Raw genomic sequence first — 27,782 nt, 5'->3', positions numbered from 1 at the left:
CTCCAACTCAAAAAAAAAAAAATTAGCCGGGCATGGTAGTGCATGCCTGTAGTTCCAGCTACTTGGAAGGCAGAGGCAGAAAGATCACCAGAGCCCAGTAGGTCGAGGCTGCGGTGACCAGGAGCGGCCACTGCACTCCAGTCTGGATGACAGAGTGAGACTCCAACTCAAAAAAAAGAAAAAGGAACCCATGGTTTCCCTCCAGAGAGGAGACCTGAGCTGGATCCTGAGATGCTGTGGACTCAGAAGCTTTTAGGAGAGGCCCTGCTGCCTCCTGGAGGAAGCCATCCCCCTCCCCAAATAGGCCTGCAGCCCTGGCCTCCCCATCCCCCAGACTCAAACCCTCCAACCCTTGCCTGGCACAGCTCGGGACTTCCTGTGCCTCCGACCTTGGTTCTGTTCTTTCTCTGAGCTGAGGGCTGTATGGGCAAGGTGGTGAGGGGCCTTGGGTTAAGGCCAACTATAAGTCTGACAAAAATGTGAGGTTTTGGAAGGCTCATTTCTGTGACAGATACAAATATATCTCAAAAAGTACAAAACAAGCCAAGCAGGGTGGCTCAAGCCTATAGTCCCAGCACTTTGGGAAGCCAAGGCAGGAGGATCACTTGAGGCCAGAAGTTCAAGACCAGCCTGGGCAACGTAGTGAGAACCTGTCTCACCAAAAACACAAAAGCTACAGAAACACACCCTGTGAAGTACCGGAATGGGTGGTGGGAATTGCATGACACTTGGAGCATAGCTAAAGATGCTGGGTTGCACACTGCACAGTGGTTAGAGTAGTATTAGATCAGGCATAGCTTACCACAATTTACATATATTATGACCAGTAAGAAAGGGCTGGCGAGATAACAAAAGCATTTCCCCACTCCATAAGAACTTGGTGACTTTGAGGCTCAGTGAGATAGTGGGGTTTGGGGTCAGGAAGCCAGACCTGATTGTCCCTGCTGTAGAACAGCCAGATGTTGTTAAATGGCAGCACTGAGGTCTGTTGGTCCTTCGGGGCGGCCTAGGCTGGATGAAGCAACAGCACAGATGTCCTTGAGAAATGTTTTTGTGGGGGCTGTGCTGAAGCTGACTTCAGATACTGTTCAGGATTTCATTCACGTAGCATGTATCTGATATCCACCCCGAGCCAGTCATGCAGCTGCTTACCCCATGATGCCAGGCTCTTCCAGTTCTCATTAGTGAACTCACACTACCTTTGGCCTCTTTACCTTTCCCCCATTTCCCAATTCTGCCAAGCTCAGAGTCCATTTTAGAAACCTCCCTCTGAACCAGCTTTGGGGAGCCTGTTGCTGAAGCTGGCTCTGGTTTTTGTATGTGCACCTTATATACTCCCGTAGCCTCTTCTCATGAATCAAAGGTCCCCAAAGAGCCCATTTGCCTTCAAGATGTAGGTCTCATTCCCAGAAAATGGTTAGTGGTAACAACAATCCAGAGACTTCTGAGGTCCTTGCCAGGGAGATGCTCCTTGAGTGAGTGGTGGTTTCTGCAACCCTTGGGGTCTGCCCTTGCTTGAGACAAGAGGCACAAACAGGTGACCCAAGCCAGGGTGACCAGCAGCTACATGAGGGCAGGCCCTATCTCTCCTGTCTTCTCTGCTGCTGGCTGCATGAGTGGATGGACTGTGGAGCGTTTAGGAGCATCTGACCCTCATGGTTTTAGCATCTATCATTACACAAGCTTGAAGCAGGACCCCCTCCCCGACTAGAGCTTTTCTTTGGATATTTGGTTCTTAGATTTTTCTGCTCAAGAAGTTAAGGCCACTTCTGCTCCCACAAGGACACAGGACTTGGCTGCTGAAGAAAAAAAGGAGAAACCGAACATATTGGTGAAGCACGAAGTGGAATGGAGACAGAAACGCTGGTGAGGAAATTCTGAAAGGAAAAAGTGTGACAAACTCTGCCACCTGCTCCTTCAGAAGAAATCAGGATCAATGACCCAAATCCCAGATGGGCAGAAGCAACCTTGCTGACCTTCCCCAGGTTCTTGGAGACTGGGGCAGAAGGTGAAGAGGCTCTCAGAGCCCAGAATGGATGTGGCAGCTCTGGGTGGTGTGCAGTCGGTTACAGGATCAATTTTTAGGGAAGCTTTTACTTCCAGCTGAAGTGGAGTTCTTGCCAGAGAACTGCCTCCGGGTGACAGCGGGGTTGTGCTGTAGTCAGGATGCCCAGGAGGGGCTGGACCAATCCTCCGCAGGCAGCTGACCTGAGAGCAAGCGTGCCTGGCTGCAGGGGCCGAGGCAGGTGATGTCTGCAGGGATGAGATTTCACCACATCCCGTGGGGCCCTTGTTCCTGCTCGGAGGTGAAGAAGGGGCAGAAGAAGGTGATGATTGCATTTGTGTCCTGGGGCTGCTGTCACAAAGTGCCACACACGGAGGGACTCAGATGACAGCAGTGCATCCTCCCAGTGCTGGAGACCAGAAGTCCGAAATCAAGGACCGCATTCCCGCCTAAGGCTCCAGGGGAGGACCCTTCCTTGCCTTTCCAGCTTTTGGTGGCTGCTGGCAGGTCTGGGCATCCCTTGGCTTGTGGACACTTTGCTGCAGTTTCCACCTCTGTCTTTACATGGCCTTCTCATCTTATCTTAGCGGACACCAGCCATGTTGGATTAAGGGCCCTCCCTCTGCTAGTGTGACCTCGTCCTAACTTGCATCTGCAAAGACCCTATTTTCAAATAAGGGCACATGCACAAATACCAGGTGATGGGACTCTAAGGTCTTTTTAGGGGGACACAGTTCAACCCACAGCAGCAGTGAGGCTGAGGAGAGGATGACCAGTGTGCCCTGACTGTTTTCCTCCGAGTCCTCCTGTCCTGGGAGCCTGCTGCCGCCTCTCTGGGTTTTTTGTTCTTTCTTCCTTGGGGGCCTGGTCCTCAGTATTGTTTATCTCTCCCCTTCATACCTTGGCACTTGACATACTGGGGCAGAAATACCTTGAGCAGAATATACTGGAAACAATGTATCCCTTTCTATTCTGTTCATTTGTAACTCTCCCTGTCTCAACAAAACCTTCATGAGCTCTTCACCCACAGTGCTCTATGGGCAGAAGAAAAAACCCGCGGGTCTCTCTGCCCTGTTGGAGACTACTGGGCCTCCTGCAGCAAATCAGAACATTCTGTGTTTTTCTTCTCCCTCAGTACCATGGGTTCAGAGACCAACATCAAAGCTCTCTGAATATGAGCAGTCAGCATTTACCAACAGCAATCTGGTTCTTTTCTCTTGTAAATTATTGAACTTAAAAATGATGTTACAGGCCAGGCACGGTGGCTGATGCCTATAATCCCAGCACTTTGGGATGCCGAGGTGAGAGGATTGCCTAAGCCTACAGGTTTGAGACCAGCTGGGCAACTTGACGAGACCTCATCTCTACAATAAATCGAGAAAAATTAGCCAGGCGTGATGGTGCATGCCAGTAGTTCCACCTACTTGGAAGGCTGAGGCGTAAGGATCACCTGAGCCCAGCAGGTGGAGGCCGCAGTGGCCATGAACATGCCACTGGCCTCCAGCCTGGGCAACAGAGTGAGACTCCAACTCAAAAAAAAATTAATTATGTTACAAAAGAGAAATCGGCAAGTCCTGTCCACTTGGGGATTTTTCGGGGGGGGAGGGCTTGATTTTGTTCTTGTTTTTTTGAGTCAGAGCCTCACTCTGTCACCCAGGCTGGAGTGCAGTGGCACAATCACGGCCACCACAGCCTCAACCTGCTAGGCTCAGGAGATCCTTCTGCCTCAGCCTTCCAAGTTCAGAACTACAGGCATGTACCACCATGCCTGGCTAATTTTAAAAAAAATTTTTTTTGTGGAGATGAGGTCTTGCCAAGTTACCCAGGTTGGTCTTGACCCCCTGGGCTCAGGCAATCCTCTCACCTCCACCTCCCAAAGTGCTGAGATTATAGGCGTGAACCACCACACCCAGCCTCCCCCTTGTTTTTGTAAATAAAGTCTTATTGGCACACATACTCTGTATTTATTCATTTACATACTGTCTGTGACTGCTTTCATACTGACTGGTTATGACAGTGATCATGTGGCCTGCAGTGCTGAAAAGATTTACTCCCTGGCCCTTTAACAGAAAGTTTGCCTAGCCCCAGGGTAGAAGGTCAGCAAAGCAGGAGGGGGAAGAAGGAGGACTCTGAGGGCTGCTTAACAGACACCCTTTGGCTACAGAGGAAATTTCATTAAGGTCACTGCTAATGAGGATCTGGCCTGACCTCTGGATGGAGACCGCCAGAACCTATAGGGCAGCAGTCCTTAACCTTTTTCAGTTTCATGGAAGACAGTTTTTCCACAGGTGGGGCGAAGGGGAAAACCATCAGGTATTAGACTCTCATAAGGAGCATACAACCTAGCTCCCTTGCATGTGCAGTTCACAACAGGGTTCGCACTCCTATGAGAATCTGATGCTACCACTTATCTGACAGGAGGCAGAGCTCTGCTTGCCACCACTCACCTCCTGCTGTGCAGCCTGGTTCCTAACCACAGACTGGAACTGGTCCATGACCTGGTTGGGACCTCTGCTATAGGGTCTTATCTGGACTCTAATATGTTTTTGTTGTGTTGAGTTGGAGTCTTACTCCTTTGCCCAGGCTGGAGTACAGTGGCATGCACGCTCACGACCACTCCAGCATCGACCTTCTGGGCTCCAGCGATCCTTCCACCTCAGCCTTCCAAGTAGCCAGAACTATAGACGCACGCTACCATGCCCAGCTATTTTTTATTTTATTGTAGAGACAAGGTCTTGCCAGGCTGCCTGGGCTGATCTCGGACCTGTGGGCTCAGGCAATCCACTCACCTCAGCCTCCCAAAGTGCTGGGATTATAGGCTGAGCCAACTGTTTATAGTCTTGTGTCTGTTATTTTTAGACTTTCTTTCTGGTTAACTGGAAAGAAGCTGGGTTTTCAATGTTGAAAAGGGGCTGGGTGTGATGAGCTGTAATCCCAGCTCTCTGGAAGGCCAAGGCAGGAGAATTGCTTGAGCCCAGCAGTTCGACACCAGCCTGGGCCACATAGTGAGACCTAATCTCTATTAAAAAAAAAAAAAAATCAAAAATTAGCCAGGCATGGTGGCACATACCTGTAATCCCAGCTACTCAGGAGGCTGAGGTGGAAGGATCGCCTGAGCCCAAGAGGTCAAGGCTATGGTAAGCTGTGAGCATGCCACTGCACACCAGCCTGTGAGACAGAGTGAGACTCCAACTTTAAAAAAAAAAAAACTATTTCAGAGGAGACAGGCATTATCAGCAGATGGCAGGGCCCAAGCAAAGCCATGGAGACCTGAGGAAACCTGACAAAACTTCAGGGCACAGACCAGGACTCTGGGTGAGGATGGGCCTGAAAGGGAGACCAAGGTAGAGGTGAGGCAGCTTGTGTTGCGTCTGTAACATTCAGGCACTGAGGGCTCATCCTGAGGTGAGGGACATGACCAGTCTGTGTTGGTGACACTTTATCTCTGAGCAGCACCGATGGGTCCAGAGCTCTGTCAGGAAACTGGAAGGCCTGGACCACAGAAGACCAGTGCAGTGGCTGCACCAGGGCACATGGGAACAACACTGTCCATGCAGCCTCCCTATAAATCCAGAACTGACGATATAAAACATTCATCTCAACAATATAGTTTGGGGTATCCTGAAAAAGTTACCAAGTGACCACCAATCTGACTCCTAGGTATAAACCTAAGATAATTGAAAACAGGTGTTAAAAAAAGAATAAAACCTGTCCATGCCATATGTACTGCTACAGTGCTCATACAGCCCAAAGGTGAGACCAGTTCAAGTGTCCATCAGTGGATGAATAACAAAATGTGATCTGTCCACACAGTGGGATATTATTCCATCTTAAAAAGTAATGAGAGCCAGGCTCAGTGGCTCAGCCTGTAATCCCACGCCTTGGGAGGCTGAGGTGAGTGGATTGCCTGAACCTGCGGGTTCGAGACCCACCTGGGCAACTTGGTGAGACCTCATCTCTACAATAAATCAAAAATTATTTGGGCGTGGTAGCGCGCCTGTAGTTCCAGCTACTTGGAAGGCAGAGGCGGAAGGATCGCCGGAGTCCAGCAGGTCAAGGCTGCGGTGACTGGGAGCAGCCACTGCACTTCAGTCTGGGCAACAGAGTGAGACTCCAACTCAAAAAAAAAAAAAAAGTAATGAGCAGCTGGGCTTGGTGGTTCAGCCTATAATCCCAGCACTTTGGGAGGCCTAGGCAAGTGGATTGCCTGAGCCTGCGGGTTCGATACCAGCCCAGGCAACTTGGCAAGTCCTCGTCTCTACAATAAATCAAAAAATTAGCGGAGCATGGTAGCATGTGTCTGTAGTTCCGGAAGGCTGAGGTGGAAGGATTGCTGGAGCCCAGCAGGTCATTGCTGGAGTAGCCGTGAGTATGCCACTGCACTCCAGCCTGGGCGACAGAGTGAGACTCCAACTCAAAAAAAAAGTGAACAGTGGCCCACGTCTGTAGTCCCAGCACATTGGGAGGCCAAGTTAGGAGAACCACTTGAGCCCAGGAATTCGTGACCAAGCTGGGCAACATAGCGAGACCTCATCTCTTCAATAAATCAAAAAAAATGAGCCAGACATGGTGGCACATGCCTATAGTCCTAGCCACTTGGGATCTTGAGGTGGACGGATCACCTGAGTCCAGGAGGTTGAGGCTGTGGTGACCTGTGATCATGCCACTGCACTCCAGTCTGAGTGAGACCTCCAGGTGACAGAGTGAGACCTCGAATCAAAAAAAAAAAAAAATTAGTTGGGCCTGGTGCTGTATGCCTGTAGTTCCAGCTACTTGGAAGGCTGAGGTGGAAGGATTGCCTGAGCCCAGCAGATTGAGGCTGGGGTGGCTGAGAGTGTGCCATTGTACTCCAGCCTGGGCAACAGAGTGAGAGTCTGAGTCTAAGTGGGTGAATCCCTCCCTCTCCCAAACCAGGCAGCTACTATGGCCTGATCAAGGATGCAGGCTGTTGGGTGCTTTCTGGTGCTGGGTGTGAACATCCTCTTCCTCGTTTAAATCAGGGATTGCTGTGATGAAATTCAAGAACCCACCTGTGAACAGCCTCAGCCTGGATTTCCTGACGGAGCTGGTCATCAACCTGGAGAAGCTAGAGAATGACAAGACCTTCCGCGGCCTGGTTGTGACCTCGGTGGGTGCCTGCTTAGCCTTCCCTGGTCCCTGAGTGTTCTGATCAATGCACATATCTGTCGCCACACTGGGAGAGGTTGGTGCCTGCCATCACATGGTACCAACAAGCCAGGCAGCACACCAGGTGCTCCCAGGAGAGGCTTCTGGAACCCCAACTTGCTGGTGTGCTTTGGCAGATCATTGTCTGTAAGGTTGACCAGCATCCAAGACAGTCTTCCCAGGCCCGTGCCTCTGAGCACACACTGGAGAGAGCCATGGTGCCAAGCGTCCAGGCCAGATCTATGAAGGAGAGTGACATGTCTGCAGGGGTCTCCTTGAGCCCTGCTTCATAGAATGTGGGTCCTATGCAAACTTGGCAGTGGGTTCCCAGGGTGTCCTCCTAGGATCCCCTGGATGCCTCAATCCAGTCCCATGAATGACACGTGCCAAAAGCCATGCTTTCCATTCCTCGTTGGGCCAGTCATAAGACCAAGTTCTCCAAGGGCAAATTTCTTCCATGTGAGTTCTGGAAGAAACCTCAACATCTCCCCTAGTGCTGGCAATGCCAGAACACATGAGCACGGTGTCGTTACCAAGGTCCCAGAGGGCAGTAAGCAGCATCTTTTTTTTCTTTTTTGAGTCAGTCTCCCTCTGTCACCCAGGCTGGAGGGCAGTGACATTCTCACAGCCACTGCAGCCTCAGCCTGCTGGGCTCAGGCAGTCCTTCCACTTCAGCCTTCCAAGTAGCTGGAACCACAAGCATGCGCCATCACGCCTGGCTATTTTTTTTTTTAATGTATTGTAGACACTAAATCTCACCAAGTTGCCCAGGCTGGTCTCAAACTCATGGGCTCAGGTAATCCTCTTTTTTTTTTTTGAGTTGGAGTCTCACTCTGCCGCCCAGACTGGAGTGCAATGGCCGCTCCCAGTCACTGTAGCCTCGATCTGCTGGGCTCCAGTGATCCTTCCGCCTCAGCCTTCCAAGTAGCCGGAATTACAGGTATGCGCTACCACGCCCGGCTGATTTTTTGATTTCTTGTAGAGATGAGGTCTCGCCAAGTTGCCTAGGCAGGTCTCGAACCCGCGGGCTCAGGCAATCCATTCACCTCAGGCTCCCAAAGCACGGGATTACAGGCTGAGCCACCAAACCCAGCTAGGTAATCCTCTTGCCTCTGCCTCCCAAAGTGCTGGGATTACAGGTGTGAGCCACTGCGTCCAGCTGTAAGAGACATCTTTCAGGCCCAGGAGAGTGGGACTGAGTGAGACCCAGAACGGAGGGTGTGCAATGGTCGATGAGGAGAGGAGACAGTCCTCCAAGACAGGGGTGGCTTTATCCTGGCTCCACTCATGCCTCCCTCAGGCATCAGACCCCTGCTCAGTGCCAGGACCAGGGTAAGCAGCATGTGGGGCCAGCATAGAAATCCCTTGCCTGAGCCCGCGGGTTCGAGACCCGCCTAGGCAACTTGGTGAGACCTCATCTCTACAATAATTCAAAAAATTAGCCGGGCATTGTAGCGCATAGTAGTAATTCCGGCTACTTGGAAGGCTGAGGCGGAAGGATCGCCAGAGCCCAGCAGGTCGAGGCTGCGGTGGCCGGGAGTGGCCACTGCACTCCAGTCTGGGCGACAGAAGAGTGAGACTCCAACTCAAAAAAAAAAAGAAAGAAAGAAATCCCTTTGTTGGGTCAGAAAGCTCACTGAGGGTCACCTTTCAAGTTAGAAGGAGCTAGTGGTAGAGGAAAATGGGCTTTGAGAGAGGTCTGGGCTCTGGAGGGGCCACAGTCTGCTGCCCTGAGTATGACCTGGCCCCACTGTCCCTCATGCTCTGGGCTCCCTGGCCATGGTGCTGTGATGCCGACTGGGAGGACTCTGACAGGCACTCAGCCCAACCACTCCTCCAGGACTGCCCTGGCGTCTTCTCGTCGGGCTTGGACCTGCGGGAGATGTGTGGGCGGAACCCAGCCCACTATGCTGAGTACTGGAAGGCCGTGCAGGAGCTGTGGCTGCGGTTCTACCTGTCCAACCTGGTGGTGGTCGCTGCCGTCAACGTGAGTGTCCCCACCCCCAAGTGGCCTCTCTGGCTCATGTGGGGCCAGCTGTGAGGGTGGGGGCAAACACTGGTCACTGCCTCGGAAGCTCTCAGTGGCAGAGGGGCAGCTGGGGAGACCCTGAGGCCTGCATAGGCAAGTGTGCTCCTGCCGACCACACCACCTGCTGAAAAGGCAGATGGGGGTGTGGCCTGGGCAGGACAAACAAGGCTTTAGAAGGACTCTGGCAGGTGGGAAACAGGACTCACATCCCCCAGGGACCCAGAGAGGCTGTGCCAGGGTGAACTGGGGAAGGCAAGGGAGGCCAAGGACAAGGGGAGGCTCAACCCCAGGAACCAGGGTGTTGTGAAAGACAGTTGCGGCCCCGGCAGAAGGGAGGGATGGCTGAGTTAGGAAACGCTAGGGGGCACAGCAGCAAAGACTGATGTGGAGCCTGTTTGGGGTTCCTGGGACATCCTGGTAGTGCTGGCTGCTGGGGAGGTAATGGGCCCCCAGGGGTATAACGGAAAATGACAGCTCCAGCCAAATACTTATGTGGCACTTTAGCATCGAACAAAAGCTATGAGGGAAAGCGACTTGCTACGCCAACCAGATGATGTAGATAAGTGACTTACCTGGTTTCCAAGACCTGATGACCCTGAACACGGTCATCAGGGCCCCCAAGTGACAGGAAAGCCCAAGACCCCAGCTGCTGATTCCCAGGGGCCAGGTCCTTCCCGGCCCTTTTCCCCATGGGGCTTACCAAGACTGTGCTGGTCCTGGGGCGCCCTGGGGGCACACACCACCTGCAGGCCCTTCTTTGGACCCCCACCCTCTGGGATGCCATTGGAGCCTGCAGCACCCCCAGAGCTCAGGCGGTCTGGCTTCTCCACCCAGGGAGTCTGCCCCGCCGGAGGCTGCCTGATCTCCCTCACCTGTGACTACCGCATCCTGGCCAACAACCCCAAGTACAACATAGGGCTCAACGAGACACAGCTGGGTATCATCGCCCCCTTCTGGTAAGGCCGGGGCCTGTACCCATACTCAGCGGCTGTCTTGCTGTCTGTCTCGCAGGACAAGACCCACCTGGGAGCCCATGATCTCAGGGTGAGTGGGTGTCTGTCTTCCAGGTTCAAAGACACCCTCGTGAACACCATTGGGCACCGAGCCGCAGAGCGCGCCCTGCAGCTGGGGCTGCTCTTCCAGCCGGCAGAGGCCCTCCAGGTGGGCATAGTGGACCAGGTAGTGCCTGAGGACCAGGTGCAGAGCACAGCGCTCTCAGTGATGGCCGAGTGGCTGGCCGTTCCAGGTGAGGGGTGCAGGGCGAGGGGCAGCCCAGCGGTCCTGGTGCAACCAGAGGGTTCCACACAGAAAAGTCGTGCTTGTGCTCAGGGCCGTCCATCTTCACAAGCTTATGAGTGTCCTGGGACTGTCACAGCCAGGCATCACACACGGGGTGGCTGTACCACAGGTGTTCTCACACTTCTGGAGACCAGAGGTCCAAATCAAGATGTGGGCAGGACCACACTCCCTCCAAAGACTCGGGATGGGAGTGGGTTCTTCCTGCCTCTAATAGATTCTGGCGGCTTCAGGTGTCCACATCCCAGTTTCTGCCTCCACCCTTGTGGCTTCTTCCCTGTGTGTCTCTCAAATCTCCCTCTCCCATCTCCCAAAGAGATACCTGCCGTTGGATTTAGGGCCCACCCTAGATCCAAGACGATCTTAATTATATCTGCAGAGACTCTTTCCAATAAGGTCACACAGGTTCTAGAACAGTGGTTGGGACTTGGGTCCTCCTTTCAACCCCACAAAGACAACTGAAAACCTGCTTGTCTTTTTTATAAAAATAGGGCTGCTCATATCAACAGTGCCGTAGACCAGGGACCTGCTAATCCTGTGTGTAAGGAGCAGGTCTCTTGTCAGCTCTGTGGGTTAAGGTTTTCATAGCGTGAGAGAGCCATGGGGAAGATGTGAACTGATTGGTGTGGCTGTTTTCCAGTAAAATTTTGTGGGCCCTGAAATTTGACTTTCACATAATTTTCTTTTTCTTTTTTTTTTTTTTTTTTGAGTTGAAGTCTTACTCTGTCGCCCAGACTGGAGTGCAGTGCAGGCCGCTCCCAGCCACCGCAGCCTTGACCTGCTGGACTCCGGCAAGCCTTCCGCCTCAGCCTTCCGAGTAGCTGGAACTACAGGCGCGCACACCAGGCCCAGCTAATTTTTTTTATTTTATTGTAGTGATGAGGTCTCGCCAAGTTGCACAGGCGAGTCTTGAACCTTCAGGCTCAAGGCAACCCACTCACCTCAGCCTCCCAAAATGCTGGGATTACAGTCTGAGCCACCAAGATCGGCTCACATAATTTTCACATGTCAAAAAATAGTAACCTTCTTCTGATTATTTTCAACTATTCAAAAGTGTAAAAACCATTAAAAGCTTGAGGGCATTGGGGAGCCAGTTTGCCAACCCTGATATAAATGACTGAATACCGTGCAGCGATTAATTATGCTGTAAAAGACTATTTAGTGACATGGAAAATATCCTCAATAATATAATTGGGTGAAGCTAAAACATTAAAAAAGAAATTTTCAGCCTGGGCAATGTACCAAGACCCCATCTCTATGAAAATAAAAATTAAAAAATTAGCTGGGCATGGTGGTGTATGCCTGTAGTCCCAGCTACTTGAGGCTAAGGCAGGAGGATCCCATGAAGCCCAGGAGTTAAAGGTTGAAGTGAGCTATTCTTGCACCACTGCACTCCAGCCTGGGCAACAGGGCAAGACCCTATCTCTTAAAAAGTAAAAAAGCAGCCAGGCTCGGTGGCTCAGCCTGTAATCCCGTGCCTTTGGGAGGCTGAGGTGAGTGGATTGCCTGAGCCCGCGGGTTCGAGACCCGCCTGGGCAACTTGGCGAGACCTCATCTCTACAATAAAATCAAAAAATTAGCCGGGCATGGTAACGCGCGCCTGTAGTTCCAGCTACTTGGAAGGCTGAGGCAGAAGGATCGCCGGAATCCAGCAGGTCGAGGCTGCGGTAGCCGGGAGTGGCCACTACACTCCAGTCTGGGCGACAGAGTGAGACTCCAACTCAAAAAAAAAGTAAAACAATTTTTTCAGTATTATCCAGTATGTTTTGTTTTGTTTGTTTGTTTTGAGTTGGCATCTCACTGCATTGCCCAGGCTGGAGTACAGTGGCATGCTCATGGCCACCCCAGCGTTGACCTGCTGGGCTCAGGCAATCCTTCTGCCTCAGCCTTCCAAGTAGCTGGAACTACAGGCATGTGCTACAATGCCCGGCTAATTTTTTATTTATTGTAGAGAGGAGGTCTCACGAAGTTCCCCAGGCTGGTCTTAACCCCAGAGGCTCAGGCAATCCACTCGCCTCGGGCTCCCAAAGTGCTGGGATTACAGGCTGAGCCACTGAGCCCAGCCCATCCAGTACGTTTTTAAGAAAAATTGGTGGCCAGGTGCAGTGGCTCAAGCCACTTTGGGAGGCAGAGGTGAGAGGAATGCCTGAGCTCAGGGTCTCGAGACCAGCCTGGGCAACATGGTGAGACATTTTCTCTACAATAAATCAAAAAATTACTTGGGTGTGGTGGCACATGCCTGTGGTTCCAGCTACTTGGAAGGCTGAGGTGGAAGGATCACCTGAGCCCAGCAGATTGAGGCTACAGTGGCCGTGAGCATGCCGTTGCACTCTAGCCTGGGCAACAGAGTGAGGCTCCAACTCAAAATGAAGAGAAACTGGATTTTCTGCCAGAGTTTCTGTCTGGACTTTCACATAAAGGCTGGGAATGATTCCCACCATCTCTGAAAGTGGGTTTCAGTGGTGGGTCCCATTTTCTTTAGACCACGCTCGACAGCTGACCAAGGCCATGATGCGAAAGGCCACAGCAGACCACCTGATCAAACAGCGTGACGCGGACATCCAGAACTTTGTCAGCTTCCTCTCCAGAGACTCCATTCAGAAGTCCCTGCAGGTGTACTTAGAAAAGCTCAGACAAAAGAGAGGCTAGTGGCTCAGCTGCCAGAGGCTTTCAGTCCTGTGTGCTCCCCCCACCACAGGAGTCCACCTCTCCCAAGGGAGTCTTAAACAAGGTATTTTTCTACTTAAAAGTATTTCCCAGGGCTTTGTTTTGCCGATCTTCAATAGAAGGTCCTATTCCTTGTAACCCAATGTCCCAAGCCCCGCCCCCCCAACACATAAAACAGTTGTCTTTGCCTAGCAGGAAGGGAGGCTGGAGGACAGTGTCTGGACTCGGACCCTGAGCTGGCAGGTGGGGCTGTCCTGGGCCTCAGCAAGTGTTTCCTTTTCCAAAGCAGAGTTGTAAATAAAGTTCTTACGTTAGCCATCCCTGGCCTCTGGGCTGCCTTCTTGCTGGAGGTGTAAAGCCAGGTTGTCTCAGTCCCCACGACCCACACAGGACCCCCCCAGAGAAAAGCCCTTTGGTCACTGCGCTTGTTCACTTGGATGAAGAGAGCACAGCAATCCAGAGAAACAGGGATCTTGAGGGGGAAATGGGCACATGGCGTGCTGTTGCTAGGAGGCCACTGCTAGGGTCCTAGATCTTATTATAGAAAGATTTTGCAAGAACCAAACTTGTCCAAACTCTTAAAGCAAAGGTATGTCTTCCCATATGATTCAGGCCAGTTCCCAAATCCTGCCAAAGATGAAATGTTTTGGAAACTAAAAACCTCACTGGGCCCCTGTCAGTTTCCTGGTATCTCTGCGAAACTGCTGGTTCCTGATTCTTATGTGTGGGCTTCACCCAGGGCACAGGGAGACCACCTGCCTGGGCAGGGAGAGGAGTTCAGCTCACCCACTGCGGAGGGATTCCCAAAAAGTTCCAGAGGAGCTGGCCAGCTGGGGTGTGGGCCAATTCCCTGACCTCCCTCTGAAGGGTTGGGTAAGACCAGAGCCCCTGGGACAGACCAGCACCTGAGGGTTCCTGCAGGGCCCAGGAAGCAGCTGTCACATCAGCACCATCACTGTCCTAGGTATAGTACGAGTTCTGAGGAGCATTTATAGTTTGCACAAAGAATAAACAAGGTCCTTCCCAGCCTGCATTCTGGGGCCAACATGGTCTGGACATGGCCAGTTCCCACCAGGATGTGAAGTGGACAGGCCAGGTTGTCCCTGTCCCCTAACAGAGCTAGGGTCATGGGCCGTGGGACCCAGGCTTGTGCCCCAGTAGGGCTGAGTCCTGAGAAAGGACAGGCCTCAAAGCCAAGCTGTGTGGTCTGGGCTGAGCACAGCTCGTTTATTGAGCAGACGTGTGTCAGGCACTGTCCAGCCCCTCATGGGGACTCCTCACGACAACCCTATGAGGTAGGTGGTGGTAGCCCATCCTACAGATGGGGAAACAGGCTCAGAGTGGTCATATAACATGTCCATGACCACTCGTCCACACCCACCAGGCTCTGCCTGTGGCCTCACTGAGGAGTAGCTGCCACCCTGAAGGAGCCACTGTGGGGCTCTTCCCTGGGGTTAGAGTCCGCAGGTGCTGTGCCCTGGCCAGATCTCCAGTGGTCAGTGGGACTTGAAGGTCACCTCCACAGGAAAGTGGTCACTGATGGCCAGGGCCTGGAGGAAGAAGAAGTGAGACTCAGCGGTCCTGCTGGTCCCCCTCCTCCCTCTGCCTCCACCTCGGGACACCCCCACCAGGGTGGGGCCCACTGGGTGTCTACAAGCCACTGCCTCTGGAGAGGAGCTAGTGAGGCCTGGGTGTGTACTCCCAACGCTGCTGCCGAAGTAGGGCAGGGGCAAGGGTGCAGGGGGACCCACCCCTGGCCCTGGCAGGGGAAAGGCTGAGGGCTGTGGGCAAGCTATCCGGCCCAAGCTGCGCAGGTGAGCCTCCAGGGGCCCTCCACCACATGCCCTCGGGCCGGGAGCTGGGACAGGGCCTGCCCTGGGCAGCAGTTGCCGGCCGCTCTCGGCTGTGTGTTCCAGGGTGTCCGGGGATCCCGGGACCGGCTCCGCGCTCGCCCCTTCTCCACTCACCTGAGTCTGGTCCAGGCCGAATTCCGCCTGGAAGTCGTGCACGGCGGCCGACTGGGGCTTTAGGCACCTGCGCAGGCGCGCGCCGCACACCACAATGCGGTCGTAGGCGCAGTCCGAGTTGCCCACCGTGGTGTCGGCGCTGTCGGGGATGAGCCACTTGAAGACCTCGCTGCTGCGCAGGCGGATGGCGGCCCAGTCTTGCGGCCGCACGTAGTTGCAGTCAGCATTGAAGTCGCCCAGGAACAGCATGTCCTGCGGGCGCGGAGCTGGTCTGAGCCTTTCCTCGGCCGCCCGGCCCCATCCTCCGTGGCCCAAGCCCCCGGGGCGCGCACGCCGGGCCCCAGTCCAAGGGCACGGGCTTACGTCGGAGCCCCACTTGTCAATCACGTCCAGGTACACGTCGTAGAGCGCGTCGATCTCGGCCACGGCCTGGTGCGGGGCCGCGTGCAGCGGGATCAGCACCAGCTCCTTGGCAGCTACAGAGGGCACGGGGGCGTCAGGGCCCGAGGGAGAGCCGGGGAGGGCTGGGGGCGGGGCCGGCCTCACCTGAGCCGGGGACGGAGAACTTGACCACGAAAGGCTCGCGGCTGAAGGAGTCCTCGGGGTCCGGGTACTGATAGGTGTCCACGACTGACACCGTTTCCTTCCTGGGGGCAGAGGGCGGTGTCGCTCTGAGCCCGCCACCCGCGGCCCACGCGCCCCTCCTTGCGGTGCGCCCCTCACCTGTAGACGTACAGGTACATTTCCTTGTACTGGTCCCGCCCCAGGGGCTCGCTGCTCACAAAGCTGTACTCGTGCTTGGACACGCTGCGGAGACACGGGCGGGGCCCTGGGTCAGGGCACTGAGCTGGGCGGGGATCCCGGCGGGGTCGCGTTCCGGGCCCCACCGGCCACACCTGTTGATCTGCTCCATGAGCGCGGACACGGCGCTCAGGTCGGGGTCTCGCACCTCCTGCACCAGCGCGATGTCGTAGCCAGTCAGGATCTGCTAGGGACAGTGTAGGTCTCATTCCCCCAGAGGCCACGGCGCCCTGCCCGGTCCCAGCCTGCCCCCGCCTCACCTGCGCAATGACAGGACCACAAGCCGGGTCTGACGCTTTGCTGTCGCCGAAGCTCTGGATGTTGAAGGCTCCGATGCGCAGCGCAGCAGCAGCCTCGGCGGCCCCTAGCGCCCAGAGCGTGGCCAGCAGAGCCCAGGGCCCGCCCATGGTGCTGAGCAGGGGCGCTGGGAGGGACAGGTGCAGCGGCTGAGCAAGGACCTGAACTCAGACGCCCTGACCCCTCTCTCCGTTTCGGGCCCCAGCCCTGCGGGACTCGCCCAGTGCTGGCCAGTGCCAAGGCACGTCCTCACCTGTGCCCCAAGGTCTCCCCAGAGCAGTGGGCCGGGCTCTCCGCCTGCAGCTGCCCTCCCACGATGAGGGGAACAAACCCCAACAGAGGGATCCTCCCAGTCACCTGCCAGCTTAACTCAGCCCCAGACTCACCTAGGAGGAGAATGAGGGGATACAAGAGGCTTGGGGTCCTGGTTAGATGGAGATGCTGTGTCCTGGCTGGGGGTGTCTCGGCACAGGACCAACTGCTCTTGGTCAGGCAGCAGTTCTGATGCCAGGGCCATGGGTGGGTATTTGAGGCTCTGGTCCAGGGAGGGGCCGGGCTGCACTGGGCCCCGCCCCCTCAGTGGAGCTGGACTCAGACTCCTGGCTCCCATTCCCAGACAGCCCAAGGGTGAGAGCAAGGGACCTGTCTGAGCTGCCTCAGAAGCCCCTGCCAGCCCGAGGAGTCTCAGAACGGGGATGGAGGATCAGCCACGTCTGCAGTACAGGCCTCGTCCTTGTGCCCGCCCCCAGAACTGGGTGGCCCAGAACCTGCCTCCTTGAGCTGCATCCCCTTGGGGAAACCAAGGCACAGTGCTCAGGGAAGACCAGACCCGCGTCTGGCCCCGCATCTCCTGCTGCTCTGCCCACACATCCTCACCATGGGAGAGCCCAGCTGAGCCCAGGTCTTGGGTCTCCCTGCCTCAGTCTGCTCCGGCAGCCCCAGGGCTGGAGGCAGGAAGCAACACCCTCCTCCCACCCGCCCCACAGCCGAGGTGGCTGGGGTCACAGCTCCAGATGGGCAGGGCGGCAGCAGGAGGCTGCCCATCAACATGCCAGAGACACCCACGCACCAGAGATGCCGCCAGGGCTGGCAGGAGCCCTGGGTGGGGTGACCAGGCGTCAAGTCTGAAGCAAGGCCCGGGCAGGCAGCACCATTGCCAGGGAAACTGCGAAGGCACCAGCCCCAGAGGCCACCACGGCCGCAACATCACAAGCTGCAGGTTTTCATGTTTTATTGTAAAGCAACAAACGCTCTATATTTATTATTTATACCCTCCATCCCAGGATGGCTGCATTCATCTCTCTCCAAGGCAGGCTCAGAGTCCTCAGCCCCATCCCAGCCAAGCTGGGACTCATGGGCCCTGCACTACACGATGACCGTCTGCACCTCCAGCTGGCCCTCTGGCGAGGAAATGACCAGCTCACCCGCGTGTTCCAGGATCTCGATGTCCTCCGATGACACCATGGTCACGGTGGCCTGTTCGGTGCCATTTGCCCCTGTGCGGGCTGTGAGCACAGTGCCCTCGCTGATGGCTGATGCCAGTGTCATGGCCACCTGCTCTGTCAGGCTCTCAGGGGTGGCAATAGTGATGGTGTCGGCGGTGGCCGCCTCCGGGCCCAGCCCTGCGTCCTCATCCATGGTCACATTCTGCACGATGATCTGGTGCCCAGCGCTGGCCTGGTGCACGATCTGCTGCACCACCTTCATGATGTGGCTGTCCACCTGTGGGGCACACAGCTCAGCCCCAGGGACTGGGGACGCAAGAGACAGCCAGGCCACTCCTGTCCTACCCAGCCCTCACCTCCGTCTGGGTGCCCTCGATGATCTCTGTGGCTTCACTGGTCTCTGCGTCATCTGCAGTGGCCTGGGCAGACGGTCAGAGGTCAGCCTTGGCTGCCCCTGGGCCCCCTCCTAGCCCTCAGCCCCACACCCACCTCAATGATGTACTCCTGGGTGTCGGCCACCACGGATGAGAACTCCACCAGCACGGTATGTGGGTCCTCTGTTAGGACGGTGGCAGCCGCCGCAGGGCTCTCCTCAGATACCAGCAGCTCCTCCACCTCCAGCAGGCAGCCCCCTGCCGGCAGGGGCTCAGTCAGGGCCTGGGGCCTCCCGCTCCCCCCATCCCGTGGTGGCCCAGACCTTTGGTGCGCAGGTGGCGGTTGAGGGTGCCGTGCTCAGCGAAGCCACGGCCGCACTTGTAGCACTTGAAAGGCTTCTCGCCCGTGTGGTGTCTCACGTGCCGCACCAGCGAGCCCTTCTCCCGGAAGCCTCGGCTGCAGAACTGGCACACATGTGGCTTCTCTTCCAGGTGTGTCCGGAAGTGCACCTGCTGGGCATTCTGGGGAGACCCGCTGTCAGTGCCAGGCTGGCCTCTGCCCACAACCGCACTCTCCCCTCCCGCCGCTGGGGCCAAGTGATGGCTGCATCGCGCCTGAACAGGCTGAGGGTGATGGGGCAAGGAGGGAAGGTAGGAGCTGGCAAGGGGGCAGGTCTGGCCGCAGGGCTGGGAGCTCCCGAGGGGGTTCAGGCGCCAAGGCCCACCTTGGTCTTATAGCGCTTGCCACACTCGGGACAAGGGTAGGGCCGCTCGTCTGAATGGACACGCCGGTGGCCACGCACATGGGCAATGGTCTTGTAGAGCTTCCCACAGTCCCCACAGCGGAAGCGGCGCTCGTGCACGTGTACCTCCTGGTGCTTCTTGAGCAGGTAGGCCTTGGGGAAGGCCTTGCCACACTGCATGCAGGTGAACGGCCTTGGCCCTGCAACCACAAACGGCATCAGGCCAGGCCCATCCCCCACCCGCCCGCCCACAGACCAGCTGGGTCCACCACCTGTGGGCCCACCCCGGACCCCCACAGCCCATCTACTGCCTGAGGGCCTACTCACCCTCCTGTCACCCACCTGCATGGCCCCTCTTGTGGGCCTCCAGAGTGGCTGCTGTCGGGAAGGTCTCACTGCACTGAGGGCACAGGTGGGTTCTGGGCACAGCAGAGGCCTCACTGACCACCTGCCAGGGGAACCACGGGCAGTCTCTAGCACCCACTTCAGGCTGTACCCTGGCAGTACCAAGGACACAACCACAGCCCGTACATTGATGGGCTCCCTCGTGACCCCAGGGAAGGCAGTAAGCAAAGCAGTGGACAGACTCACTGCAGAAAGCCACACTACTTTCTGCCCCAGGGAGGCTGGCGGCCCAGGCCAGCATGGTAACCAGGCACCCGGGCCCAGTCCCTGGAAGGAGCACGCTGACCACACAGGCACCTACCGCGCAAGCACCTACTGTCTCCATCGGCTGCACCTCCAGCAGTGGCAGTTCCGGGGCTGTACCTCCCAGGGGCTGGAGACTGCACCTGGTACGAGAGGCTGGCTCCAGGGCACCCTCCTCCCCAGTGACACGCTCCAGGACGATGCCGGAGTTCTGCATGGCCTGGTGCAGCAGGTTCTCACGGCTGCCCTCACCAGGACAAGGAAGGTCCTCAGGGACGGGGGGCTGCAGGAGAGGTGGGGAAGGGAGGTTAGTCAGGCATCCTTGCAGGCGGAACCCACTCTCATGCCAAGACAAAGGGTCAGGCTTCTGCACACCCGCAGAGCCCCATGGCTCTCACCTGCCTCTCTCTACCTGGATGAAGCCAGCCCTCCCTGCTGACCTTGACCCCAGCCCACTCTCCCTCACCCCTCCCCCGCCCTCTGGCGTGCTGTTTACTAACAAGCTTTTCCTACCGCCCACCTCCCGTCTCCCCTGCAGTTACTGAGCTCCAGAAGCCAGGCCCAGTTCTGTCCCGTTCCTGCTATAGTGAGTGCCCAGAACACAGCCTGACACCGAGTGGGCAGAGGACAGAACAGCCCCTGCGGGGGCTCCCCCAAGTGTGTCCCCACCTCTGGGGCCAGGGCTTTCATGCCCAGGGGCAGCTCCTGCATCTGGACATGGACTTCGTGGATGACAGTGCCTTTGGCATCTGTCACCAGATGAATCACAGGCGAAGTCTCCATGGGGTCGCCTGTTACAGGCGATGATGTAACCGTCCCCAAGGTGGCAGCTCCAGACCCTTAAGGCAGACCAAGGGAGTCCTTGAAGAACTGTATCAGCCAGGCTGTCCCCAGCGGCCCAAGCAGCCCCCATACCATGCTGACCTGCAGGCACGTCCTCTTTGCTGACAACCAAATCCTTGCTCATGCTGAAGCGGAGTTTTTCTGTGCACGGGGTGAGAGACTTGAGGTGCCGGGTCAGCGCGCCTGACTCCCGGAAGCTCTTCCCACACTTGGAGCATTTGTAGGGGCGCTCGTCTGCAGAGAGGACCCGTCAGTGCCAGGCAGCCATGACAGGCTGGCAGGCATGAAACCCCTGCCTCACCCCAGAGCCAGGGGCTGCGAGGCTGAGGTGGTGGCCTAGGGCCAGTCGGCAGGTGCCGTGTGCCTCCGACCCCAGGCCCCAGCCTGTCTCACCTGTGTGCCGCCGGTGGTGCCGGATAAGCGAGCCCTTGGTCCGGAAGGAGGCCCCGCAGAGCTTGCACTCGTGGTCCTTGCGGCTGCTGTGGGTGACCATGTGGGCCTTGAGGATGCTGCCCTGCAGGGGAGGGGCAGTGAGGCTCAGGGCAACTCCCCGCGGGAGAGAAGGCAGGCCTGGCCCGCCCACGGCTCCAACTCACCGTCTTGAAGGTCTTGTGGCACAGCGTGCACACGTAGCGGCCGTCCTTGTTCACCAGCAGCTTGACCTGGGCCTGCTCACCCTCCCCAGCCAGCCTGAGTGCCTGCCGGCTGGGGCTGCTGGGAGCCTCTGCCATCTCACTGCCACCTGGTGCCGCCTCAGCAGCCACAATGACCTCTTTGATGTGCCCACCACCTGAGGAGGGGCAGGTCAGCCTGAGCCTCAGGACCCTCCCGCAGGCTCTGTCACCTCCGAGGAGATCTGTGCACAGAAAGCCTGCTGGGGCCATGGAGCCGCCCTGCCCACCCAGCCCAGGAGCACGGACTTGCCATTTTGGGCCAAGTGTCAGACCCCGCCAGCATTGAGGAGGCCTCGACACAGAGGCCAGGAAGGCAGCTGGGGGCCACTCAGCAGCTCTGAGGTCAGCCTGAGTGGGGGGAGACACCCCTGCCCATTCCACGGACCTGCCCAGAGATGCCCCAGGGCTCCCAAAACACCCCAGTGGAGAGACCCACCATGAGTACAGATGCTTCCTCCCCTAAGCCAAGAGGACACGTGGGAACTGGGGACAGGGAGCCAGGGAGGGACAGCAGACAGGTCAGTGTGCCCACGGCTTCTGTTCTGCTCGCCGCAGTGGCTCCCACCACCACAGAGGAGATGTCTCTGGAGCCACCGCTGGTGGGGCTGCCAGCAGGGCCCCCAAAGCCCCTTCCCCGGGCAGGCCGGGAAGGCTCAGCCTGGGAGAGAGAGCACTCTCCAGACACCTGGGCCAGCCTGAGGAAAGGAAGTCTGAGCTTCTCCTGGGTGTTGAGGGCTCTGACAGCGTGCAAGGCCACACTGTAAACACACTTCCCATTTTCTGCTCATAAGAATGACAGATGGGAAACAGCTGTGAAGCCACGACTTAGAAACCATCTCATTCGGCTGGCATCTTGTTTTGACAAGCCATTCTATCGAAACAGAACAAAGATGCCGTGACTCAGGAACAATTAAGGCTTCGCACACCCGTGCCCTGCTGGCACGCTTGACGCCCCAGAAGTGACCTTGCAAGAGAACACAGCCTGACTGGCACGGACCTGAAGGGGAACAGAGGACCTGAGGGGGAACGGGGGACCTGAGGGGGAACAGGCCGCCGCAAGTGCAGAGAAGAGGTACAGGCTTGTTTCCAGGGGAGAGGCAGGAGGGACGGAAGGGGGTCCCAGCCTCCCACACAGCTGACCAGACCCCTGCCCAGTGAGGATTGGGCCTGGCACAGCCCACCTCCCTCAGTGCCACAGTCCTGGACCACCAACAGGACCCCAGAGCCATCTCCACATGAGGCCAACAGGAGTGCCGGCTAACCCTGGGCTCCTGATTGGCCAAGGGGCACACGCAGGGCACCCAGAATGCCTGCAAAGGGAGAAACCCAAGGGCACCAGAGAGGCTGGAGTGCCCAGAGAGGAGCCCTTTCACACGGAGCTACCATGCCTAGCCGAGCCTTGGACCCGCCAGAGGTCAGGTGGATGGAAAGAGGCCTGGCTGGCCAGAGGCCCGGGACCTGGAAAAGCTGCAGGAACCCAGGGAGTTCGTGTTTTCAAATGATGCCACCCATCTAGAAGCCAAACACCACACCAGGGCAGGAGCGGGTCCAGCCGCCACCCAGACATCCCCAGCCCTCATCTGATGAGTGTCTCTGTCAGAGGAAGGCCAGAGAAAGGCAGCATGGGATCAAGCCAGGCGCTGCAGCTGCCTCCCAGAGAGCAGCTGGATCACAGGCTCCTTCCTTGTACGTCAGGACGAGCAGCCTCCTGCCCTGGCGCCCGCACCCCAGCCACCCGGCCCTTCCCCAGCTCCCTCCACCAGCCCAGGTTGCCCTTGGATGTCCCCACAGCGTGTGCATCTGTCCCTGATGAATGAGAGCCTGACCCAGCCCAGACCTACAACGGGCCCCTCCCGCCGCACAACAGCAAAGCACCTTAACTTAAAACCAGCCACAAGGCTTGGCGTTGTATGCTCATAAAAGCTGGTGAGAACCAGGGCAGCCACCACCACCCACGCCAGAGCGAGTGCTGGAGAGGGGAACTCAAGGCCAGGCAGTGGGCAGAGACTGCCCATACCACACTGACCCTCCAGAGCCCCTGCTGGGGCAGGTGGGCCATCCGGGTGCCCTGGTGGGCTCTGCCTATAGGCAGGGGGTAGGAAATGGGACAGCAGAGAAGCAGGGAAGACTCCAGGAAGACCAGGGCAGAGACAGCCTGGGAGAGCCCACAGGAGAGAACAACCAGCTCAGGATGGCACACACCAGAAACTGATGCCTGGGGTGCCAGGGCTGCCCAGGCCACTGTGGACGCCCTGCTTCCCCTTTGTTGCCAAGGCTCCTGCGGGCCCTGCCCTGGGGAAGGGTCATAGGGCCTCAGCCCCCCAAGCCAGGACTTACTCTAGGGAAGGGAGGATACAGGCAGCAAGGGGCCCCATCCTCCAGTCCTGACCAGAGGGCTGTCAGGCCAGTGACGCATGGACAGCCAGCTTACCGACAAGGTCCGGCGTATGGCTGATGTCTGCTGCCAGGGAGGCTGCCTCCACCACAATGTGGGCCACGGTGATGGGCGGCTCCGGGCCCGCTGCTGCCGGCACCACCTGCCAATGGGGGACAGGTAACGAAGGGGAAACATCTGTGGGCTCCAGAGTTCCCAGAAGAGGCCTGGGCTCCCTTGGCACATGGCTGTGGCAGCGTAGGCCTGGAGTGGGACAGCTGGGTGGGGCTGGTGTCTTCCCCTGCAGGACCACAGCTCTGACTGAGCCCAACTCCCAGCCTGGCCCCTCCAACCCTGGGCCGGGGTCAGCCCCATCACTCTCATGGCTCTGGCCACCATGGGCCAGATCCACAGCACTGAGCACCATGGAGAGTAACCAGCAGCAACTCTGGTGTGAGCTGAGCTGGCTCGCCGGAATGAAGGTGTGACCAAGCCACTAGCCCCAGCCAGGGGTCAGAGGAGAAGGCTGCGGGCCTCCCTGGGGAAGAGGGCACCTCTGGGAGGGGGCAGGGAAGAAGCACGAGGTCGGAGTGAGATGACATCTGAGCCTCTCCCTGCCAGTGGCCTAAGACCACTGCCGCTTTGAGCCTCCTCTCTTTTCTCTGCATGAGGACGGCAAGAGCTCCCACCCTATGGGGGTACTGTGGGACTTAACACGACTGTGTGTCTAGCCTCAAGCACAGGGGCGCAACAAAGCTGGCCATCTTTATGACAGAGTGGCAGGACCTACGGGGCTACACTTTGCTTGTGGGATCCCCAGAAACTCTGCACAGGATGGAAGATAAGCCACAGGCCAGGCGCTATGGCTCACGCTTATGATCCCAGCACTTTGGGAGGCCAAGGCTGGAGGATTGCTTGAGCCCAGAAATTCAAGGCTAGCCTGGGCAGCATAGTAAGACCCTGTCTCTACAAGAAAATCAAAAAATTAGCCAGGCATGATGGCACGTGCCTGTGGTCCCAGTTACTTGGGACGCTGAGGTGGGAGAATCCCCTGAGTCCAGGAGATCCAGGCTGCAGTGAGCTGAGACCATGCCACTGCACTCTAGCCTGAGTGACAGAGTGAGACGCCAATTCAAAAAAAAAAAAGCCACGGAGAAAAAAGCCACCGTGATACCCTCCAAGCCAAGAGAGACTCTAGTTTCCCAACTGTGCAAGCTTCAGTCAGAGGCTGCTAAGAAGGCTGGGCCACCCCAAGATGCCACACAGTACCCCCAGGCTCTTAGCATATCCAGGCCCTCTCTGGCCCAGTCAGGTGCCTACTGTCTGCCCGCCCACATGTTCCAGGAACCAGCTACACAGGTCTGTCCTGGCACACTGCTTCCTTCTCCTCTTCCCATCAGGTGAGCCCAGGGAGGGGCACGTGCATGTGGTGGCAGTGGGGTGGGGGCTCACCTCCTGGCCCAGCAGCGAGGTAGTAGCAGGAAGGGCATCCTGAAGGGCCCGCTGGCAGGTCTTCTGAAGCTTGTGCTGAACAAAGTCCTCCAAGGCAGTGAACTCCACCTGGCAGCGGCCACATCTGTGCACATCATCCTCATCTACAAGGAGCCTGCGGTCAGCAGACCCCAATGGGGGACCAGGCCAGGCAGACTCTCCCCAGGATGGCACCGACCAGAACTCCTCCAGTGGTCACCCAGAGGCTGCTAAGAACATGCCCAGGAAACTCCAGGGGGTGACCCCCATCCTCTAGAGGTCTGCAGGAGCAAGGCCTGCCCAGGGGAGTCAGCGCCTAGCAGGGGTGGCCCCAGCCGCACATCAGGCCCTGAGATCCACTGAGGCTGTTGGACACAAAGCTCTCCCTCCAGTGAAGAGAATAAGTCCCAGAGAGGGGTCAGGAGGTGGAGGGATGTATGTCCCCATGCCAGTTTGGGGACAGTAGACCAGGGTTTAAGACTGCTGGGGTCTGAATGTGCCCTTGGGCACGTTGGTAGCCGTCTCTCAGCAAAAGGGGCTGACTAGCAGGCTGGTAGAGGCAAGATCTCAGCAAACACAGAAGCAGCAGGGATCCTGACCCACGCCCGGCCTTGCTCACTGACTTGGGGCTTCACTGATCCCCCACAGCAGCAACCCTGCTCAGATGGAGACACCAACAGTGGAGCTATCCCAAGGGCTCCCACGTCCCTGGGCCCCTCACCATCACATGCTGGCCCTAGGCCCTGCAGAAGAGACTCCATGCTCTGAGTCCCTACTGTGTGCCAAGCATCTCACAGGGGACAGTCACCAAATCCTGCCAGGACCCTGGGAAATAGAAATGACTATACCCATCCTAGAAAAATTATTTGAAGTTCAAGGTCACCCAACTGCTGAGTGTTGGAGACAAAGCCTGAACCTGAGGGTCCACTCCAGAGACCCTGTTTGCCCAGAGGGATGGAGGAGCTGTTCCTTCTGCTTCCATAAAGTCGACTAGTTCCCACCACTTTATGTTCAGCCCCACATCTAGGTCAAAACCAGGCCTGGTGCTTGAAGGAGTCTGATAAATGTTTGCTAAATGAATGAGCAAATAGAAGGCCAAACCACAGCTATGACTCGCCTGCAGAAGGACACCTGACAGAGGACAGTTCCCTCCAGATGGCTCAATCACAAACCAAGCACTGAGGTGCCCGCCACCCTCTCAACCTTCCCACCCCTCCCACCAAGCCTGACTCGGCATCAGGGTATTGCGGTTGAAGGAGCCCCACCCCAGAAGGGGACATGCCCAGCCCATTTCACACTGAGATAAGGCTGGGCAAGCCCAGCAGGAAACAGCCACTTCCAAAGAGACCCTGCTCTAGGAGGGCACTGCCCCTCTCCAAGCCAGATTAAGAGCAAGAAAAAACTGCACCAAGACTACAAATCCTGTGGGGACAAAGACAAGATCACCCTTACCCCAATATCACTAGCCAACTCTCTTCCTGTCTGACCCAAAGTGCAGCCTCATGGGACAAATACAGAGAGTATAGGCCAAGCTCTGTCTCCAAAAGGAACCCAGTGCCCTGTTCTCAGCGCCTGACACGCACACTCTATTTTAATTTTCATGAGCTCCTGGGAAGCCGCAGAACTCAGAAGCTGAAGGGGCTGAGTTGAGGAGCTTCACAGTCCTGGGACCCAATTCAGTCCTTGCTACTTACTAGCTGGGTAACCCGGTCACTTCCACATCTCTGAGTCTCAATCTTCCTCACCCCCCAAATGGAATAAATAATAATAATAGCATCCACCTCTCAGGATGGGGTTGAGAATGAAAAAACACGACACAGGGTAAATGCTTGCTCCACCACCGGCGGCAGCAGCCGCCAACCCATTGTGTAAGGGGAAATGGGGGCTGAGAGAGGTGTGGTTTACCTGTCCAGGATCAAAGAGCCATAAAGTGGCAGGTCTGGGACGCAGCCCGCAAGCCGGCTGTCGCTCACCAGTTCTCTTCCACCGGGCGCTGCTGCCCCCCCACAGCCAGGACCCGAGCCCAGATCTTGAGGCGGCCCGAGGCCCCGCCCTCCTGGAGCCTCCAGCCCCGCCCCGACCAGGGCCCGAGTGATCCGCCAGGGGCCGAGAGGGCAGGGCCACGCTCAGGGCAGGAGCCGCCGAGGGGCCGGGCCGACGGCCGGAGGGGCAGGGCTGGCGCTGACAGCGCTTGCGGAGGTTTACACTGAGCCCCAGTGAGTATGATGGACGCGACACGGAGGTGCTGAGCGTCCCGCACGGGAGGCCCGCGAGGTCGGACAAAGCCGGGGGGGGGTGGGCGTGGAAGACTACGAGGGCCCACGCGGGGCCCGGGAGGCCCGCGAGGAATCCGGGTCTGGGAGGGTCTGTCACGCCCGCACTCAGGCCATCGGGTCCTCCGCCAGCCCGCGCTGAGCCGCCCCCACCCTGGCCGCATCCGGCTCTGTTACCTTCCTCGCTGAAGGGCGCCGGGAGGCCCAGGAAGCCGCCGGGGGCCAAGGCCGCCGCTGCCGCGATCCCGCCCTCGCTCGCTTCCCGCCCGGCTTCGGTCGGGGCTTCTGCCGTATGAGCGGCCGTCACCCGAACTGCCATCGCGCCCTCCATGTCGCAACGCGCCGCAGGAAGATGGCGGATTTACGACCGTGTCGTCATAACAACGGGCCGCGCCGGGGCCTGCGAGAGGGAACGCCGCGAGGAGGGCGGGGCGGGGCCAGAGTGGAGTTGACGGACAGGGGGAGGGGCGGGGAACGGGAGAGGTGGGGAGCCGAGACTGGGCGGGACGGTAGGGAGGGGCGTGGCCCGATAAGCAGATTGACAGGCAGGAGACGGTCCCGCCGGATGAGCGTGCTTAGACGAGTAGGGGGCGTGGCCAGATCGGAGGACTGGGGAGGCTGGAAAGGAACTCTCCTGGGGCGGGGCGTAGATTCCGGGCGCTACGCCCAGACTGGAGAGCCGGAGGAGAGGGACCCGCGGGCTGTATCTC

At 57.4% G+C, this 27,782-nt stretch overlaps 3 protein-coding genes across 5 annotated transcripts in view; 1 reads left to right on the top strand and 2 right to left on the bottom strand.

Moving 5' to 3' along the window:
* Positions 1-13,483, top strand: part of ECI1 (enoyl-CoA delta isomerase 1) — a 14,464-nt gene extending 981 nt beyond the window's left edge. Inside the window, exons 2-6 of the mRNA XM_008051320.1 lie at positions 7,006-7,133; positions 9,012-9,158; positions 10,035-10,156; positions 10,268-10,446; positions 12,979-13,483. Of these exons, the coding sequence (XP_008049511.1) occupies positions 7,017-7,133; positions 9,012-9,158; positions 10,035-10,156; positions 10,268-10,446; positions 12,979-13,145 (732 nt within the window). The 5' untranslated portion in view covers positions 7,006-7,016 and the 3' untranslated portion in view covers positions 13,146-13,483. The remainder of the gene's footprint in view (positions 1-7,005; positions 7,134-9,011; positions 9,159-10,034; positions 10,157-10,267; positions 10,447-12,978) is intronic.
* Positions 13,484-14,364: 881 nt separating this feature from the next.
* DNASE1L2 (deoxyribonuclease 1 like 2) lies at positions 14,365-16,371 on the bottom strand. The gene is given in 7 exon segments (XM_008051319.2): positions 14,365-14,713; positions 15,131-15,382; positions 15,494-15,628; positions 15,630-15,777; positions 15,854-15,937; positions 16,027-16,115; positions 16,192-16,371. Coding segments are annotated over 7 exon segments (909 nt in total). The 5' UTR covers positions 16,339-16,371; the 3' UTR covers positions 14,365-14,659.
* Positions 16,372-17,442: 1,071 nt separating this feature from the next.
* Positions 17,443-27,530, bottom strand: E4F1 (E4F transcription factor 1). 3 transcript variants are annotated; one of them, XM_008051316.2, is made up of 14 exons: positions 27,250-27,530; positions 24,782-24,924; positions 23,387-23,492; positions 20,878-21,071; positions 20,675-20,795; positions 20,354-20,515; positions 20,108-20,277; positions 19,512-19,721; positions 19,133-19,238; positions 18,773-18,990; positions 18,371-18,569; positions 18,163-18,305; positions 18,030-18,092; positions 17,443-17,950 (listed from the first exon to the last, which is right to left on the bottom strand). In XM_008051316.2, the coding sequence occupies exons 1-14, from the start codon at positions 27,401-27,403 to the stop codon at positions 17,594-17,596; spliced, it is 2,346 nt and encodes a 781-aa protein (XP_008049507.1). In that variant the 5' UTR covers positions 27,404-27,530; the 3' UTR covers positions 17,443-17,593. The 3 variants fall into 3 exon arrangements, with proteins under 3 accessions (XP_008049507.1, XP_008049508.1, XP_008049509.1); XM_008051317.2 differs by having other exon boundaries at positions 18,215-18,305; XM_008051318.2 differs by lacking the exons at positions 18,773-18,990; positions 19,133-19,238 and having other exon boundaries at positions 18,371-18,512; positions 19,659-19,721.
* Between the last annotated feature and the right edge of the window lie 252 nt (positions 27,531-27,782).

Source organism: Carlito syrichta, unplaced genomic scaffold (assembly GCF_000164805.1).
Source record: "Carlito syrichta isolate Samal-C Ts95f unplaced genomic scaffold, Tarsius_syrichta-2.0.1 Scaffold169692, whole genome shotgun sequence".
NCBI classification, from domain to species: Eukaryota; Metazoa; Chordata; class Mammalia; order Primates; family Tarsiidae; genus Carlito; species Carlito syrichta.
Note: the sequence above shows the minus strand (reverse complement) of the source record. Positions and strands in the feature narration are given on the sequence as shown.

Bases quoted from the DNA above. Each gene is read 5' to 3' on its own strand.
- E4F1 (XM_008051316.2), bottom strand. From the start codon at position 27,403: ATGGAGGGCGCGATGGCAGTTCGGGTGACGGCCGCTCATACGGCAGAA. The intron at 20,516-20,674 runs GTGAGACAGGCT...TCCTCTCTGCAG, and splicing joins GCACCACCGGCGGCACACAG to ACGAGCGCCCCTACAAATGC. The intron at 18,306-18,370 runs GTCTGGGCCACC...CCCTGCCGGCAG, and splicing joins CCGCCACCTGCGCACCAAAG to GGGGCTGCCTGCTGGAGGTG.